Source organism: Oncorhynchus nerka, linkage group LG16, assembly GCF_034236695.1.
Source record: "Oncorhynchus nerka isolate Pitt River linkage group LG16, Oner_Uvic_2.0, whole genome shotgun sequence".
In the NCBI taxonomy this organism is placed as follows: domain Eukaryota; kingdom Metazoa; phylum Chordata; class Actinopteri; order Salmoniformes; family Salmonidae; genus Oncorhynchus; species Oncorhynchus nerka.
Genome location: NC_088411.1, coordinates 13,367,113 through 13,384,673, shown reverse-complemented (window position 1 = coordinate 13,384,673; position 17,561 = coordinate 13,367,113). Strand labels below are relative to the sequence as shown.

Below are 17,561 nucleotides of genomic sequence, written 5' to 3'. Positions count from 1 at the left end.
AATGTTAGTGATGGCTGTTTAACAGTCTGATGGCCTTGCGATTGAAGCTGTTTTTCAGTCTCTCGGTCCCCGCTTTGATGCACTCCAAAAAGTTCTGGGACACTGTAAAGTCCATGGAGAATAAGAGCACCTCCTCCCAGCTGCCCACTGCACTGAGGCTAGGAAACACTGTCACCACCGATAAATCCACGATAATTGAGAATTTCAATAAGCATCTTTCTACGGCTGGCCACCTGGCTACCGCTACCCCGGTCAACAGCCCTGCACCCCTCACTGCAACTTGCCCAAGCGTCCCCATTTCTCCTTTACACAAATCCAAATAGCTGATGTTCTGAAAGAGCTGCAATATCTGGACCCCTACAAATCAGCAGGGCTAGACAATCTGGACCCTTTCTTCCTAAAAATTATCCGCCGAAATTGTTGCAAACCCTATTACTAGCTTGTTTAACCTCTCTTTCGTATTGTCTGAGATCCCCAAAGATTGGAAAGCTGCTGTGGTCATCCCCCTCTTCAAAGGGGGAGACACTCTAGACCCAAACTGCTACAGACCTAGATCTATCCTACCCTGCCTTTCTAAGGTCTTCGAAAGCCAGGTTAACAAACAGATCACCGACCATTTCGAATCCCATGCAATCTGGTTGCAATATGCAATCTGGTTTCCGAGCTGGTCATGGGTGCACCTCAGCCACGCTCCAGGTCCTAAATGACATGATAACCGCCATCGATAAGAGCCAAGGCTTTCGACTCTACCAGTCACCATATTCTTATCGGCAGACTCAACAGCCTTGGTTTCTCAAATGACTGCCTCGCCTGGTTCACCAACTACTTCTCAGATAGAGTTCAGTGTGTCAAATCAGAGGGCATGTTGTCCGGACCTCTGGCAGTCTCTGTGGTGGTGCCACAGGGTTCAATCCTCACGCCGACACTTTTCTCTGTATACATCAATGATGCCGCTCTTGCTGCTGGTGATTCTCTGATCCACCTCTACGCAGACAACACCATTCTGTTTACTTCTGGCCCTTCTTTGGACACTGTGGTAACCAACCTCCAGACAAGCTTCAATGCCATACAACTCTCCTTCCGTGGCCTCCAACTGCTCTTAAATGCAAGCAAAACTAAATGCATGCTCTTCAACCGTTCGCTGCCCACACCTACCCAACCGTCCAGCATCACTACTCTGGAGGGTTCTGACTTAGAATGTGTGGACAAATACCTAGGTGTCTGGTTAGACTGTAAACTCTCCTTCCAGACTTACATTAAGCATCTCCAATCCACAATTAAATCTAGAATCGGCTTCTTATTTCGCAACAAAGCTTCCTTCCCTCATGCTGCCAAACATACCCTAGTAAAACTGACTATCCTACCGATCCTTGACTTTGGCAATGCCATTTACAAAATAGCCTCCAACACTCTACTCAGCAAATTGTATGCAGTCTATGACAGTGCCATCCGTTTTGTTACCAAAGCCCCATATACTACCCACCACTGCGACCTCTATGCTCTCATTGGCTGGCCCTCGCTTTATATCCACGTCATCTATACGTCGTTGGTAAAGCCCCGCCTTATCTCAGCTCACTGGTCACCATAGCAGCACCCACCCGCAGCATGCGCTCCAGCAGGTATATTTCACTGGTCACCCCCAAAGCCAATTCCTCCTTTGGCCGCCTTTCCTTCCAGTTTTCTGCTGCCAGTGACTGGAACAAACTGCAAAAATCACTGAAGCTGGAGACTCATATCTCCCTCACAAGCTTTAAGCACCATCTGTCAGAGCAGCTCACAGATCACTGCACCTGTACATAGCCAATCTGTAAATAGCCCATCCAACTACCTATATTTATTGCCTCACCCCCCCTATCCTGCCTCATTTGCACACACTGTATATAGACTTTCTCTATTGTATTATTGACTGTATCTTTGTTTATTCCATGTGTAACTCTGTGTTGTTGTTTGTGTCGCACTGCTTTGCTTTATCTTGGCCAGGTCGCAGTTGTAAATGAGAACTTGTTCTCAACTAGCCTACCTGGTTAAATATAGGTGGAAAAAAATAAAAATAATAATTGCACTCACTCTCTCTATGGAATAGTGCTGTAGATCTTGATAAGAGAGCAGAGAGGTTGAGATCAGAGAGGTTACGAGCTAACCTTGTTACAGTACATAAAATCAAGTGACTGTCTAGGTAGAGTTCCAGGATCCATTTATGTCAGCTGCAAATAAGGTATTTGGCTTTCAAGATGATACTATAGGAATGAATCAGCAAAAAACACACATGACTTTCATTTTAACGTGATTGTAACACCATCTCCGAGTTCTCATTGGTTGAGCAGGTTGTCCCAATCACACTTTTTGGTTTGTTCTTAATTCAGCTCCTCCCTGGTGATGAACCTGTAGCTATTAGCCAATGCATTAGTGATTGGTGATTACTAGTGTGAAGTTCTCTTTCTCGCTTTTTCTGCTGATCAGCCTCTTTTTTTCAAACCCTCCAATTCTTCTATTTACATGATTTCCGCTTCACGCCTCGTTTATAGATTTTTGTTAACATTTGTAGCTAGCTTGGTTAGACTTTGAAGTGCAATTATCTGTTTTTCTCTGACCCGAGGAACTTGTTTCCCACAGTACATGGATGTCTGTATTACATTGATAAGGCATATAGTTGTGTATAGTTGTTACTAGTGCCATATGTGCTGTATATACGTATACACTCTGGGTTTAGCCTGGTCTAGTGGAGTTGTTCCTTACATGCCGATCTGGAGCAGGCTAAGGTCCATGTGAGTTGGATTATTTTGGGAAACCTCATGCTGATGGAAGCTGTGTCATCTCCTGCTGTGCGGGGGCATTGGGAGAGGGGACCTTTACTTTCACCCAGACATTTGTTAAGTGTCTGTGGTGATTATTATTCAAATTACTTTTATTTGCCGCAGCTCAATTTATTTATGTCTCCCTCCGCCCAGAGGGGCAGCGGTGTAAGTTCAATATCCTCTAAAGCAGCATCAACAATATCCACAGTGCTGAGGGGTGCATATTAGTAATGAAGGCTGTCGCCTGTCTGGAATGGGCCTGTATTAAAAGGACTGGCTTGCTTATCAAATGGCAAACGATTCACTTTAGTGCACTACTTTCAACCAGGGTCCATAGAGATTCCTATAGGGCTCTGTCGAAAAATAGTGCACTATATAGTGAATAGGGTGCCATTTCGGATGCGGACGCTATTATTGCAGGGGTAGGCAGTGGATGAGGTTGGACTTTTCATTATTGGTCTGTATTCATACACAAATGTAGCAGGTGTTGCTGTGTGTGCAGAACACAAGGACTACAAAGCCTTGCAGGACTTCAGATGAATTAGGGAAAGGTATGGGGTTTAACATTCGAAAGCCCGTTTAGTTTGGCACAACAGACCCCGCAACACAGCCATACAGATACCGTGGAGAGAAAGTGCATTGATAACAACAAATCCTTAGTATACTTTGTCATGCAAATATGATACGGATACCAACATCAGTGCCATGGTAACATCGTACAAAGAGCTGTGTAATTGTTTTTCATTGTCATTCAACACCACGGTGGATTTCATGGAAACGAAATGGTTTGAAGAAATTAAAACCTGTGAGGTGACTTCATAGTTCAACTGTTATGAGTGTTTATCCTCACATATATTTCCTTTGTCTCCAAAACGTGTATTTGAAACTGACTGACTAGGTTTCATCACCTTGCTTTCATCAATGGGACTCCAGTCCGTCAGTTGTTGTTTGTGGACTTGTTGTTGCCAATAAAAAAAAATTCAGTGATTTATTTTCCTTCCCTTGAAGATGAAAGATCCCATGGTGCAGATATCCTTGGACAACTACAACACAATCTTCATGTTGACACCTTCGGGGATTACTCGCTACCTGACACTGCTGAAGCCCGTAGACCGTGAAGAGCAGGACAGCTACACGTTCACGGTAAGGCTAGCTCTAGCTGAACACTACTCTCTCTCTCTCTCTCTTCTTCTCCCCCCACAATTAAGTTAGCACCTGTCAAATGAAATAGTACATCATAAACTGGAATTCAGTCACTTGTCCTTTAATGCCCATATACAGTATGTCTTGTAGCAAGCTCATGAACACTGCTAGAATGGCAATAGGTATGTCAGTACAGTACTATTACATATACACTATTGAATCAGCAAGATACTTATTTTCTTGCTCCTTGAAATTCATAGCTGGGATTTTTATACCCATAGTAACTAGTTTGCCAATGCTTCTGAAATTTCAGGCCAATTTATTATTTTTTTGAAAAAATGTACGAGATTGTCCTATCCTTTGTAAAAATGTCTTCCACATCGTATCCTCAGCCAACAGCATGCAGGGTTATTTTAGTTTTTATCTGGTGCATCACAATCTTTCCCGAAACTTTATGACCATTGGGATAGAACAATGGTGTTCGTCTTCAAGTAATAATCCTCTATTGTTGCTCACACCAAAGTCTCCCGCTTCCCTCTGCCCAGACAACCAGTTGGCACAGGGCCTGTATTTGATGTAGTGTGTGTGTGTGTGTGTGTGTGTGTGTGTGTGTGTGTGTGTGTGTGTGTCTGAGTGTTTTTGTGTAGGCTAACATACTCTAATATGTAAGTAAAAAGTGAAAGCAATCACTGTAAAAGCACTCATTGAAAAATGTTACTGTGCTAAAAGATAACAGTGAATGATTAATGTAATGTGATGCAGTAGCCTCTCATTAAGTATTTGTGCAATCCCCTGAGCCAGCGCCTACAAAGTTTCAATAATGAAACCAATACTCACCAATAACTGAGCTTTCATGCAAGAGTAAAACTCTCTGCGGCTGGCTAGTGCACTGTTACCAGCTGGAAGACCATGATAAAGCACCGAACAGCAGAGTTCAGCACAGAGCTGTTAAGTACAGCATAGCACAGCTCAGAACAGCATAGTTCAGCACAGAACAGCTCAGTATAGTTCACTGCATGACACGGAACAGCACAGCGCAGCAGAGTTCAGCACAAAACAGTTAAGCCGTAGCACAGCTCAGAACAGAATAGTTCAGCTCAGCAGAGAACAGCACAGCAACACACAGGTCAGCACAGCACACTGCTAACCTCAGTACTATTCCTCAGTATGTTTGATGATGTATTCTTCCTTCAGCTCAAACTGGCACCGGGTTATTCGCTGTTCCCTCCGGATCAGATAACCTGTTTATTTGAGGAAGTGTCGCCTAACAGCTGTATCATTCAGCCTGAGAGCCGTAGTATTGTCAGGCTTTGAAATTGCCAAGTGCCATGTCATCAGAAACCATAATTGGAATTTGTCCTAAGAACTTTGGAGGTTTTGGAGTTCCATTTTTCCTGCTCACCTTTACCACTCTGTTTTAAGAATTGAGAGACGTTCTTTTTTTTTAGCAATCTGATCAAATCCAAATGAAATCAAATCCAATATTATTTGTCACATCCGCAGAATACAACAGGTGTCGACTTCACTGTGAAATGCTTACCAATGCCCTTAACCAACAATGCAGTTTTAAGAAAATTGAGTTTAGAATATATTTTTTATTATTAATTTTTTTAAAGTAACACAATAAAATAACAACAAGGAGGCTATATACAGGGGGTACAGTACCAAGTCAATGTACGGGGGTACAGGTTAGTCAAAATAATTTGCACATGGGTAAAGTGACTGCATTGATAATAAACAGTGAGTAGCAGCAGTGTAAAAACAAATGTCAATGCAAATACTCCGGGTGGCCATTTAATTAATTGTTGACCAGTTTAATGGCTTGAGGGTAGAAGATGTTAAGGAGCTTTGTAGACCTAGACTTGGCGCTCTGGTATCGCTTGCCATGTGGTAACAGAGAGAACAGTCTATGACTTTGACAATTGACTATGACAATTTTTTGGGCCTTCCTCTGACACCGCCTAGTATATAGGTTCTGGATGGCGGAAGCTTGGCCCCAGCGATATACTGGGCTGTACTGTCAGATGCTGAGCAGTTGCCATACCAGGCGGTGATGCAACCGGTCAGGATGCTCTCGATGGTGCAGCTGTATAACTTTTTGAGGATCTTGGACCCATGCCAGATCTTTTCAGTCTCTTGAGGGGGAAAAGGCGTTGTCGTGCCCTCTTCCCAACTTTCTTGGTGTGTTTGGACCATGATAGTTTGTTGGTGATGTGGACACCAAGGAACTTGAAACTCTCAACCCGCTCCACTACAGCCCCGTCAATGTGAATGGGTGCATGTTCGGCCTTCCTTTTCCTGTAGTCCACGATCCTCCCCTTTGTCTTGCTCACGTTGAGGGAGATATTGTTTTTCTGGTACCACACTGCCAGTGTACCACACTGCTGTGTCGTCAGCAATCTTAATGATGGTGTTGGAGTCGTGCTTGGCCACACAGTCGTGGGAGAACAGGGAGTAGAGGAGGGGACTAAGCACGCACCCCTGAGGGGCCCTGTGTTGAGGATCAGCGTGGCAGATGTGCTGTTGCCTACCCTTACCACCTGCGGGTGACCTGTCAGGAGGTCCAAGATACAGTTGGAGAGGGAGGTGTTTAGGCCAAGGGTCCTTGGCTTAGTAATGAGCTTTGTGGGCACTATCGTGTTGCATGCTGAACTGTAGTCAATGAACAGCATTCTCACATAGGTGTTCCTTTTGTCCAGGTGGGAAAGGGCAGTGTGAAGTGCGATTGAGATTGCGTCATCTGTGGATCTGTTAAGACGGTATGTGAATTGAAGTGTGTCTAGGGTTTCCGTGATGATTTGGTTGATGTGACCCATGACCAGCCTTTCAAAGCACTTCATTGCTACTGACATGAGTGCGAGGGGGCGGTAGTAATTTAGGCAGGTTACCTTCGCTTTCTTGGGCACAGGTACTATGGTGGTCTGCTTGAATAATGTAGGTATTACAGACTCGGTCAGGGAGAGGTTGAACATGTCAGTGAAGACACTTGCCAGTTGGTCCGGCGCATGCTCTGGGTACGCGTCCTGGCAATCTGTCTGGCCCTGCAGCCTTGTGAATGTTGACCTGTTTAAAAGTCTTGTTCACATCACCTACGGAGAGCGTGATCGCACAGTTGCCCAGAACACCTGGTGCTCTCATGCATGCTTCAGTGTTGCTTGCCTCGAAGCAAGCAGAAAAGGCATTTAGCTCGTCGGCTATGCTCGCATCACTGGGCAGCTCGCGGCTGGGTTTCCCTTTGTAGTCTAATATTTTTCAAACCCTTCCACATCCGACCGGCGTTGGATGTGGCAGGGTGTAGTATGATTCAATCTTAATCCTGTATTGACACTTTGCCTGCTTGATGGTTCGTCTGAAGGCATTGCGGGGGCATTGGCAGGATATTTTATAAGCCTCCGGATTTGTGTCCCGCTCCTTGAAAGCAGCAGCTCTAGCCTTTAGCTCGGTTATGATGTTGCCTGTAATCCATAGCTTCTGGTTGGAATATGTACGTATGGTCACTTTTGGAACAATGTAGTTGATGCACTTATTGATAAAGCCAGTGACTGAGGTGCTATACTCCTCAATGCCATTGGATGAATCCCGGAACATATTCTAGTCTGTGCTAATAAAACAGTCCTGTAGCATAGTATCCTCGTCGTCTGACCACTTGCGTATTGAGCGAGTCACTGGTACTTCCCGCTATAGTTTTTGCTAGTAAGCAGGAATCAGGAGGATAGGATTATGGTCAGATTTTCCAAATGGAGGGTGAGGGGAAGGTTTATACGTGTCTGTGTGTGTGGAGTACAGGTGGTCTAGAGATTTTTTTCCCTCTGGTTGCACATGTGGCATGCTGGTAGAAATTAGGTAAAATGGATTTAAGTTTGCCTGCATTAAAGTCCCCGGCCACTAGGAGCGCTGCTTCTGGATGAGCATTTTCCTGTTTGCTTATGGCCTTATACAGCTCATTGAGTGCGGTCTTGCTGCCAGCATTGGTTTGTGTTGGTAAATAGATGACTACTTGAAATATAGATAAACTCTTTTGGTAGATAGTGTAGTCTACAGCTTATCAAGAAGTACTCTACCTCAGGCGAGCAATATCTCGAGACTACCTTAATATTAGACATCGCTCACCAATTATTATTGACAAATAGACACATACCCCCACCCCTCGTCTTACCGGACGTAGCTGTTTTGTCCTGCCGATGCACAGAAAAGCCAGCCAACTGTATATTATCTGTGTCGTCGTTCAGCCACGACTCGGTGAAACATAAGATAATTGTAACGGCGTTCGTCTGTAGAAAGAGGAGCGGACCAAAATGCAGCGTGGTGGTTACTCATGTTCTTTAATGAAAATGAACAAACGAACAATACAAAACAACAAACGTAACGCGAAAACCTATACAGCCTATCTGGTGACAACACTAACACAGAGACAGGAACAATCACCCACGAAATACTCAAAGAATATGGCTGCCTAAATATAGTTCCCAATCAGAGACAACGATAATCACCTGACTCTGATTGAGAACCGCCTCAGGCAGCCATAGACTATGCTAGACACCCCACAAAACCCCAAGACAAAAACGCACCACAATAACCCATGTCACACCCTGGCCTGACCAAATAAATGAAGACAAACATACTATACTTCGACCAGGGCGTGACAATAATACAGTTTTTAATGTCCCGTTGGTAGGATAGTCTCGAACGGAGCTCATCCAGTTTATTCACCAGTGATTGCACGTTGGCCAATAGAACGGATGGTAGAGCCGGGTTACCCTCTTGCCGGTGAATTCTCACAAGGCACCCTGATCTCTGACCCCTGTATTTCCTTATTTTCTTTATGCAAATGACAGGGATTTGCCTGGGAGCAACATTATATAATCTTTGCCCAGTTCGAGGTGAGTAATCTCTGTTCTGTTATCCAGAAGCTCTTTTCGGTCATAAGAGACGGTAGCATCAACATTATGTACAAAATAAGTTAAAAACAAATGTGAAAAAACACACAAAATAGCACATTTGTTTTGGAGCCTGTAAAATAGCAGCCATCCCCTCCGGGGGCCATTCTTATTGATAAGGCAATGTCTTATCGATTGACTGTGCCTGTCTAACAGTATGTTAATACAGCAGGATCAACTCTGTTTTCGTCAAAAACCATCAGAATATGAAATAATGGTGCAAAGAAGATCCAGAAGACTTCTCTGAATGCAAATATTGGTGTGCTGCTCCCTTCAGCCCTAATTCTGTGGGACGTGGTTTTAGCATCCTGTTAGCATTTCGATCACTTGGAGTTGGCCTTGTCCTGGCAGTCACCGAATGATTAAAACACTGAGAACAAGCATGCTTGTCTGGGAGTTACTATGCTGAGTTAAATTATGGATTCGTCTCACATACGAATGCTTCCCAGTCAGTCAGCGCCTCAATGTGTTTCCCCTCTCCATCATTACCATGAAGATATCCATGTGGATGTGTCTCGATGGGTTTTTAATTCCGATACATATTCAGTCAGCGTATGTTTACTTGATTTCATTCAAATGACAAATGGCACTGAATCTGTTATGCTACCCACCCTGAAAGATACCCTTCCTGCCAGTCAGAATACAACCACAGCTACAACAACCACTACCCACCTAATGATGGCTTAGTGCTTAAAATAATCATTTTGCCTCTGTCTTGCCAAGAGGATTTGTACTGTTATGTTGTTGGGAGCTGGTAGAGGTTTTTATAGTGCTAACTTGCTCAGACTAAAACGGAGACAAGAGCCTCATAATGTCAAGGGTAGAGCATTGCACCGGAAACTCAGAGGAGAAAACAACACTTTGACGTTTTCTCTCCCCACCGCCACATCCTGCTGGAACAGTGGAGGAGCCCGCAGCGCTATCCTGTCAAGACTTTGAAGTGTGGTGTTGCTAAGCACTATAGACATTAAGAAATACTAAAGGGATGTCTCTGGATTCCGGTTTCCGCTAGCACTTACCACTTTATTTACCTGTGGGCTTTTTTTAGCTGCTTCCGCCATTGTTTTGTGGGGAAGATCACAATGGTGGCAAAATAAGTAGCTTTAATTCGAAAAGTTAATGGGGGAGAGCTTTGAACATCCCAGTGGGACAAATGGTGTTTTATCTCCGGCTCAACTGAGGAGCATTGTGCTTTTCTCGCTGTTTGATGCTTGTTAGCATGTTCTTTTTTTTCCTTTAAAAAAAAAAAACAATCTTAGTCTTGTTTTATCCATGTGATCGGTTGTGTTCTATGTGGAAGTTCACAGTCAGATACTGCTTCACGCGCACACACACACACACACACACACACACACTAGTGAAGCTTAAGAGTATTAATTAGCAAAGGCACATTAAAGGGTCTGTTCACTTTATCTAATGAAAAAACAACATTGGTATGCCAATCATGATTAGAGTTGTAAGAGCAGTGTAGTCTTCATTACTGTAAGTCGTTTTTAAGCCAATAGGCCTTGTTTAGTCAGTGTGATGAATTCATATCTCGGTGTAAATGGATTTTTAGTAAGGTTATTGCTCTCAATCTTGCAATTTTCTTTTTTACCATTGGTCACCATCCTTGTCTTCCTTTTCTCTCCTGTGACTGTGACTCTCCGGGTCTAACCCGTTGTTCGTGACATGACAGAACATGTCATGGGTTATATAGTGTCTCTACTGTATACATACAGTATATCATGCATTCGCATTGTTTGACTGTTTCCTAGATATTCTCAACAGGCTGTTCAAAAGTACATTCCTCAATGGTTTCTCTGAAGGTGTTTGATCATTTCTCTCTCGCTCCCCATCTCCCCTTCTCTCTCCTTCTTTCCTTCCTTTTCTATCTCTGTCTGTCTGTCTCTCTCTCCCTCCTGCCCCCCCCCTCTCTTCTCTATAGATGATGGCTTCAGACGGAGTTCAGGAGAGCCCTACAGTGACCGTTCATATCACAGTGATTGATGCCAACGACAACACACCAACCTTCCTCAACTCCTCCTACAGTGTTCATGTTTACACAGACATTCAGCCAGGGGAAACAGTATTACAGGTAATCAATACGCTATACTCACTCGCTGTTTTCCCAAACAAACCACCCACTTAGAGTAATAGCGTTAGTAAACCTAATTTATTAATGAATTATAGCTGGAATAATTGTGGCAGCAGACTGTTTGGCTTAGCTCTCAGCAGGCTGCTGCCATAGGCTGTTCCCCTCTGTGCCCAGGGAAGATTGTGGGTAATTTGTTATAACCCCTGTTTTGCAGTCTGAGCATGAGCCCAGTTCAGTCGCAGGGAACAAAAGACTGGCAGAAAAGGTCAAGTCCAGGCAGTTAAATCTCTGTTTCCGATCAGAAGACTTCCTCTCATAGCAAGCCAGGTTAGGCTTCAGAAACATGCATTAATAAGGACAGTTATGAGTTAACTCTTTGTCTGCTGAATGACTTAATGAGTCAGAGACATCTTTGAGTTACAGTACGTAAAGTCTTAGAATGGCATATGGGGAAAATTACACTAAAGATGTTGTAGTCATGCTTTTGTTTAGTCACATACTGTAGCTTTCTGTTTGTTTTAAACACATTCATGTTTTGAGGTTTCTATTCATGTGTGGCCACTTATTTACACATCACAGTGTGTTGAATATGAAGTACTATATGTTGTACAGAGATGATGCTAATGTTAAAAGGTATTTCTGCGTTTGATTTTGATAGTAGTCTCTACCTTCTTATTTCAAATTTGCTGACCATATATGTTATTGATTTGTAATACGCCCCGAACACGAGACGTTTAATTACGCATTAGATATGTTTAAGAATAATATCAGCACTGAATTTGCATGTTCCTTGAAATGTGGGGGGAAAATTGGTATAGATTGCCTTCCCCTAGTGATGTCCCTGGGCCTAGGACGACTGTGGACACTGTCGATGGAGACTTACGGGGAAATTATGTGGCTCCTCTCCTGTATCCCTTTCAGCTGACGGCCCTGGATGCTGACGAGGGCCCCAACGGGCTGGTGACCTACAAGATCCTGGCGGGGAATCAAGGCCACTTCGCCATCAATAACCGCTCGGGAGTGATCACTGTGATGCCTGGCATCTCCCTGGCCGTGGGACGCTCCTATTCCCTGACCGTGAAGGCCATGGATAACGGCCCAGAGTCCCAGAGGAGGTGAGGCTATTAGGGAGCCCTGGGGGGGCCCGAGGGATGGGAGGCTGGAGGGGAGGATGGGGAGGGCTGGGTGTTGGGGAGACTGAGCAGGGCCGTGGAGAGGTAGAGTGGTGGTGGTGGCTGGAAACTGGTGGGGACTGTAAAGGCTGAGAGCCACAGAGGACCAGGTACTTTCCATTCCGTTTGCAGCAGCCACAGCCTCCCTCCCTTGCTGCCGTTCTCCCTCTTTCCCTCTGTCACCCCCCTCTCCTTTTTTTATGCATCTCTCTCTCTCTGCCCCTCTCTCTTGCTCTCTTAAATCGATAGTGTTCTGCAGGATAACACATTCTGCTGTGGAAATATCCCTGTAACAATGTGCTGATAGACATTACTCTCAGGACTGACCCATCTGGTACCCAAAGCGGAAATGAGAGGCTTTTCACAATAATTGGCAATGCCCACCCTCCCAACTCAATTCAATCTGTGTCGCCTTTGTGCCCTCTGTAATGCTTGGTGGCCACAGAATCAATATAGCTCAATACACTAACATAGAAAGATATTTTTTTTGCAGGAAATGTAGTGAATTGGGAACTAACTGGTGCCTGAGTTCAATAGGAAAAACATTAAGGCACCCACTGGGGGCATTCTGTGGCCTCAGTTCACTGGTGGGTTTCTGTGGCCTCAGTCCACTGGGGGGTTTCTGTGGCCTCAGTCCACTGGGGCGTTTCTGTGGCCTCAGTCCACTGGGGGGTTTCTGTGGCCTCAGTCCAATGGGGGGGGGGGGGGTTCTGTGGCCTCAGTCCACTGGGGGGTTTCTGTGGTCTTAGTTCACTGGGGGGTTTCTGTGGCAGCAGTTTTTGGAATTTCGTCTTCCCTGAAACACGGCCAGGTAAAAGTTTCATCGCACAAAGAACCTTGGAAGCCTTTCTTTTGAGAAGTAAAGGACAGAGACGCAAAATAAAACTGTGATGATGATTATTAGGGGTGTGAATACGTAAAAAGTCTGGAGTGCCATCTTGTCGAGCAGAAAAATAAATGCTGATAATAGCAAAGCCAGCAGGTGTGTAATTATTTGCATTGGCCAGATGGAGCTTCAACTATGGACGGTTGAAAACCCAGAGAAAAACCCCCAAAACATTTCACTGCTCAGGTTCAAAGTTTTACGAGAGGGAGAGTTGGCCCTGGCTTTACAGGGCACTGTTTGTAGCATGTCTAGGATCAGAACATGCTGCCGATCCATCAAAACCATTTGATTCATGTTTAGCAGGTTTTGATTCATGCCCCATTGGGAAAAAGTCTTCAAGAAGTCCCCCATATTCAGTCTTTCTGAAATTGACTTGTAAAAGTGGCTGTAATCATTCAATGATGTTTATGTTCAGGCCCGACTCGGACACTTGGGGCTTAATGTTATGTACACAAATGACATTTCACTTTTGTTTGGTGATGAACCAGGTGAGAACAGCATCCAGCGACGCTGTTCGTTCGCGCGTACAATGATGTCTGAGTGAAGAAACAGTGTTGGTTGTTTGAAATAACGTCTTTGTTTTTGTAATGTCGCAAATGGACGTGGCTCTTTCGGCCAACTCTGGATTTCAGCCTACGTACAGTACCCAACAGCTGTTTGATCTACAGTCATATGGATCTTCTTGCAAAACACACCCTAACAAACCCAAAACAAACACCCACAGCCAATAACATTGCATCTGTGTGTACCCTACATCCCACACACCAATTGTCGTACTGTAAACAAAACCCTCCCACAGTCTCGGTCTTTCAGAATCGAAGCTCTTGGAGGACAGTTAAAGTTGATAAAAGTGCTTCTTGATTGTAAAAATGTATACCAACGAATTTAACCCGCGTTCATCTGGGTTTTTCCACCAGAATTAATTTAACACCCATCTCCCATCCTTATCTCCCCTCCCAGGAGCTCCATCACCACCGTGTACATTGAGGTGCTCCCACCCAACAACCAGAGCCCCCCACGCTTTCCTCGCTTCCTCTACAGCCTGGAGGTCAGCGAGGCCATGAGGACCGGCGCCACTCTCCTCCACCTGCAGGTGAGCCTGGGGACGAGACTTCTTCACAATAACACACTGTTCTTTAGTTCAGACCTAGCGTGATGAACTCTGAACTCTTATCTAGAGGGTGACATTTGGCGTCGGCGGTGGGATCCCCTTCGGAACATTTCGTGTATACAGCCGATGAGCTCCTAACAATGGCTTCTTTTTCAGTCTGTACCAGAAGGGACTGAGACCAATGTTACTGTCTATTCTGTTTGAGAAGAAATGGTTCGAGCTGTTTATTTAGACCACTCAGACGGTAGACGTCGCTACTGTGTTGTTGTCCGCTAATACTACCAAACTATTGTTTGTAATGCATCAAGTAGAAATGGGCCCGGATACTGCTGAGTAAAGTCATTTAGAATTCTTCATTGTCTGTTGTGAAATTGGGTTTTATTTGACATGAACGAGGCTCTCTGTCTCTGTGTCTCTACAGGCAAAGGACCGTGAAAGAGATCCTATTACCTATAGCATCCAGAGCGGAGATTCCCACCACCTCTTCGAGCTCTCCCGAACGTGCGTAAGCTTATTTTAGTCATCAACAACACCTACCTGTATTATCGTGGAGGATTTATTCATGAAACTTTGCTGGCGGTAGTGTTACCCTGTTACAGAGGAGTCGATTTAGGGGAAAGGGATTTTGGATTGTGTTTTGCCATGATGTGTGATCTGTAGTAAACTGAATTGCTCTCTCAGAAGCTCTCCGCGAGACACGAGGGGCTGAAAAGGTAGATACAATTCTCCCTAGCATCTCAAATACATAATTAATAAGTGATAAATGAATAAAAACCAAAACAATTTTCTCCCAGTTTGAAAAACAGACCAAATATCAGATTATACAGTAGTCGTCCCAAGGTTACTCTGAGCTTCACTTTTGGTATTGGCGGGAAAAGTATTGGTGCCTTGGCTTGGAGTAAATATTTCCTCTTACAATTTCATAGATTTAATCCAAGCCTGCAATAAGATTTGCTGGGATTTTTTTTAGGGAGCACTGTTCTATGTTTAGTGGCGAAGGAAGCCTTCTCCCCCTGGGGCTTTGGAGTAGAGCTATTACTCGTACTCAACAATTAGACCCAGAGCTGAATGGCCCTGATTTATTTATAAAAAATGGTACCCTGTCCTCCCTAGTGGCGCAGCCGTCTAAGGCACTGCACCGTAGTGCTTGTGGTGTCACTACAGACCTGGGTTTGATCCCAGGCTGTGTCACAACCGGCCGTGACCGGGAGTCCCATAGGGCGACACACGATTGGCCCTGCGCCATCCGGGTTAGGGGAGGGTTTGGCCAGGGGGGCTTTACTTGGTTCATTGCGCTCTAGCGACTCCTTGTGGTGGGACGGACGCCTGCAGGCTGACTTCAGTCGTCAGTTGAATGGTGTTTCCTCCGACACATTGGTGCAGCTGGCTTCCAGGTTAAGGAGGCGGGTGTTAAGAAGCGCGGTTTGGCAGGTCATGTTTCGGAGGAAGCATAACTCGACCTTCACCTCTCCCGAGCTCGTTGGGGAGCGATGAGACAAGACCGTAATTGAGGATATATATATTTTATTTAAATGTTGTATTATTTGAACCTTTATTTAACTAGGCAAGTCAGTTAAGAACAAATTCTTATTTACAATGACGGCCTAGGAACAGTGGGTTAACTGCCTTGTTCAGGGGCAGAACGACAGATTATTACCTTGTCAGCTCAGGGATTTGATCCAACAACCTTTAGGTTACTGGCGCAATGCTCAAATCACTAGGATATATCACAAAATTGGGGAGAAAAAGGGGGTAAAATACAAAAAAGTATAATAATATGGGGACCCGGACCCGAGAACAATCAGACCCGAACCCGAATGGACCCGACTACCGACTACAACCGGACCTAGACCCGACCATACCCAAATGTAACAAAAAATAATGGTTTATTTATTTTTTGTCATTTAGCAAAGGCTCTTATCGAGAGCAACTTACAGGTGCAATTAGGGTTTAGTGCCTTGCTGAAGGGCACATCAACATATTTTTTACCTAGTCGGCTCTGAGATTTGAACCAGCAACCTTTACAGTTACTGGCCCAATGCTCTTAACTGCTAGGCTACCTGGCAAGCAGCTACTTTTGTTAACAAATATTTCTTTATATCTTTGCTAGGCCTTCTACAAATCAATAAATATGCTCTAGGCCGTCGTTGGGTCCATTCAGATCCACTCGGGTCTATCAGCTCTAGTTACATAGACCCGATAACCGATAGCAATCAAACAGGACTCGGCCCGCACCTGATGGACAAGTTTGAATTTTGGACCCGAACCCACTCGGTCTTGGGTCGGGTCTCAGGTAGACCTCTAAGAGCTCTCTCTCAATCTCTCTCCCCCCCACCCTCTCTCTCTCTCTTTCTCTCTCCATTTTTCTCTGCAATAACCAGCACATTGCCATGCAGTCATAACTGTGCTACCGGAGGCCACTTCAATCAAAGCTCCAAACTCAAATTGTCATCGTGCCTCTCCTGTTGCAGACTGTCAGGTTCAAGAAATTGCATACACCACAACTCCAAAATGTTAATAAGCCCTGCGCCTGTCTCCGTCTCCTCAATGAAGAGGCAAATGAAAACAGTAGGGGACAAGCTCCCCAGTCCTAGAGGGGATGAGCTAAAGTTTATCCCATTATATAGCCCCTATTTATGGATACATCCCGATAGATTCACGTGCCTATCACAACACATTGTATCCCCATTGTCATACCACTGAGCCAGTTCTTGCATATTTATCTGTTTCTTTCGAAAGAAAGCTCTTTTTATCCAACTGGTACAGCTAATGAGTTGATCGTTTACAAGACAGTTTTACAAGTTACCCATTTGATTGCTTTGTATTAGACTTAAAACGTCAGCGTGTCAAGCCTTTAAGTCCGCTGTAGAGGTGATTGTGATCAGAGACCTGCCTGCGTCTCATCGCCAGCGTAATGCCAGAAACGGGCAGGCCTTACAGATCACAATCTGTTGAATAACCTATGCTCTGTGTTGCCTCTTAGTGGGCCTCAGATGATATCTTTAATACTCTCTTAGTTATTCAGCACTTCAAAACAACACCCTTGTGAATGAGGTTCTCTCACATGCTGGATCTGATCCAGTTTGCTTTTCCAGCTGCTAATAATCATGATATTTCATTCAGCTTGGCATTATCATCATCCTTGATATTTTCGAATGGGAGGATGATTGTGTGTGTGTGTGTGTGTGTGTGTGTGTGTGTGTGTGTGTGTGTGTGTGTGTGTGTGTGTGTGTGTGTGTGCGTGTAGAGACAATGCTCTCTATGAATAGCTTATAAATATACATGAGAGCCGTGGCAGCAGCATTTGAGGTGCCGCTTTGCGTTTGTCTAATTCATTTTAACAGGGGCATATCCTTCCACTATGGTCCTCACGGAGCTCGTATCCCTCTTAGGATGTGTGCACCCGGTCTCTTAGAATCGTCTGATTATGAACCGTTAAA

The 17,561-nt window shown here is 44.6% G+C and overlaps 1 protein-coding gene across 1 annotated transcript in view; it reads left to right on the top strand.

Annotated features, from left to right (window-relative positions):
* Positions 1–17,561, top strand: part of LOC115144062 (protocadherin-15-like) — a 190,049-nt gene that overhangs the window by 83,427 nt on the left and 89,061 nt on the right. The window contains exons 12-16 of the mRNA XM_065002441.1: positions 3,804–3,938; positions 10,803–10,952; positions 11,874–12,067; positions 13,971–14,103; positions 14,543–14,622. Of these exons, the coding sequence (XP_064858513.1) occupies positions 3,804–3,938; positions 10,803–10,952; positions 11,874–12,067; positions 13,971–14,103; positions 14,543–14,622 (692 nt within the window). The remainder of the gene's footprint in view (positions 1–3,803; positions 3,939–10,802; positions 10,953–11,873; positions 12,068–13,970; positions 14,104–14,542; positions 14,623–17,561) is intronic.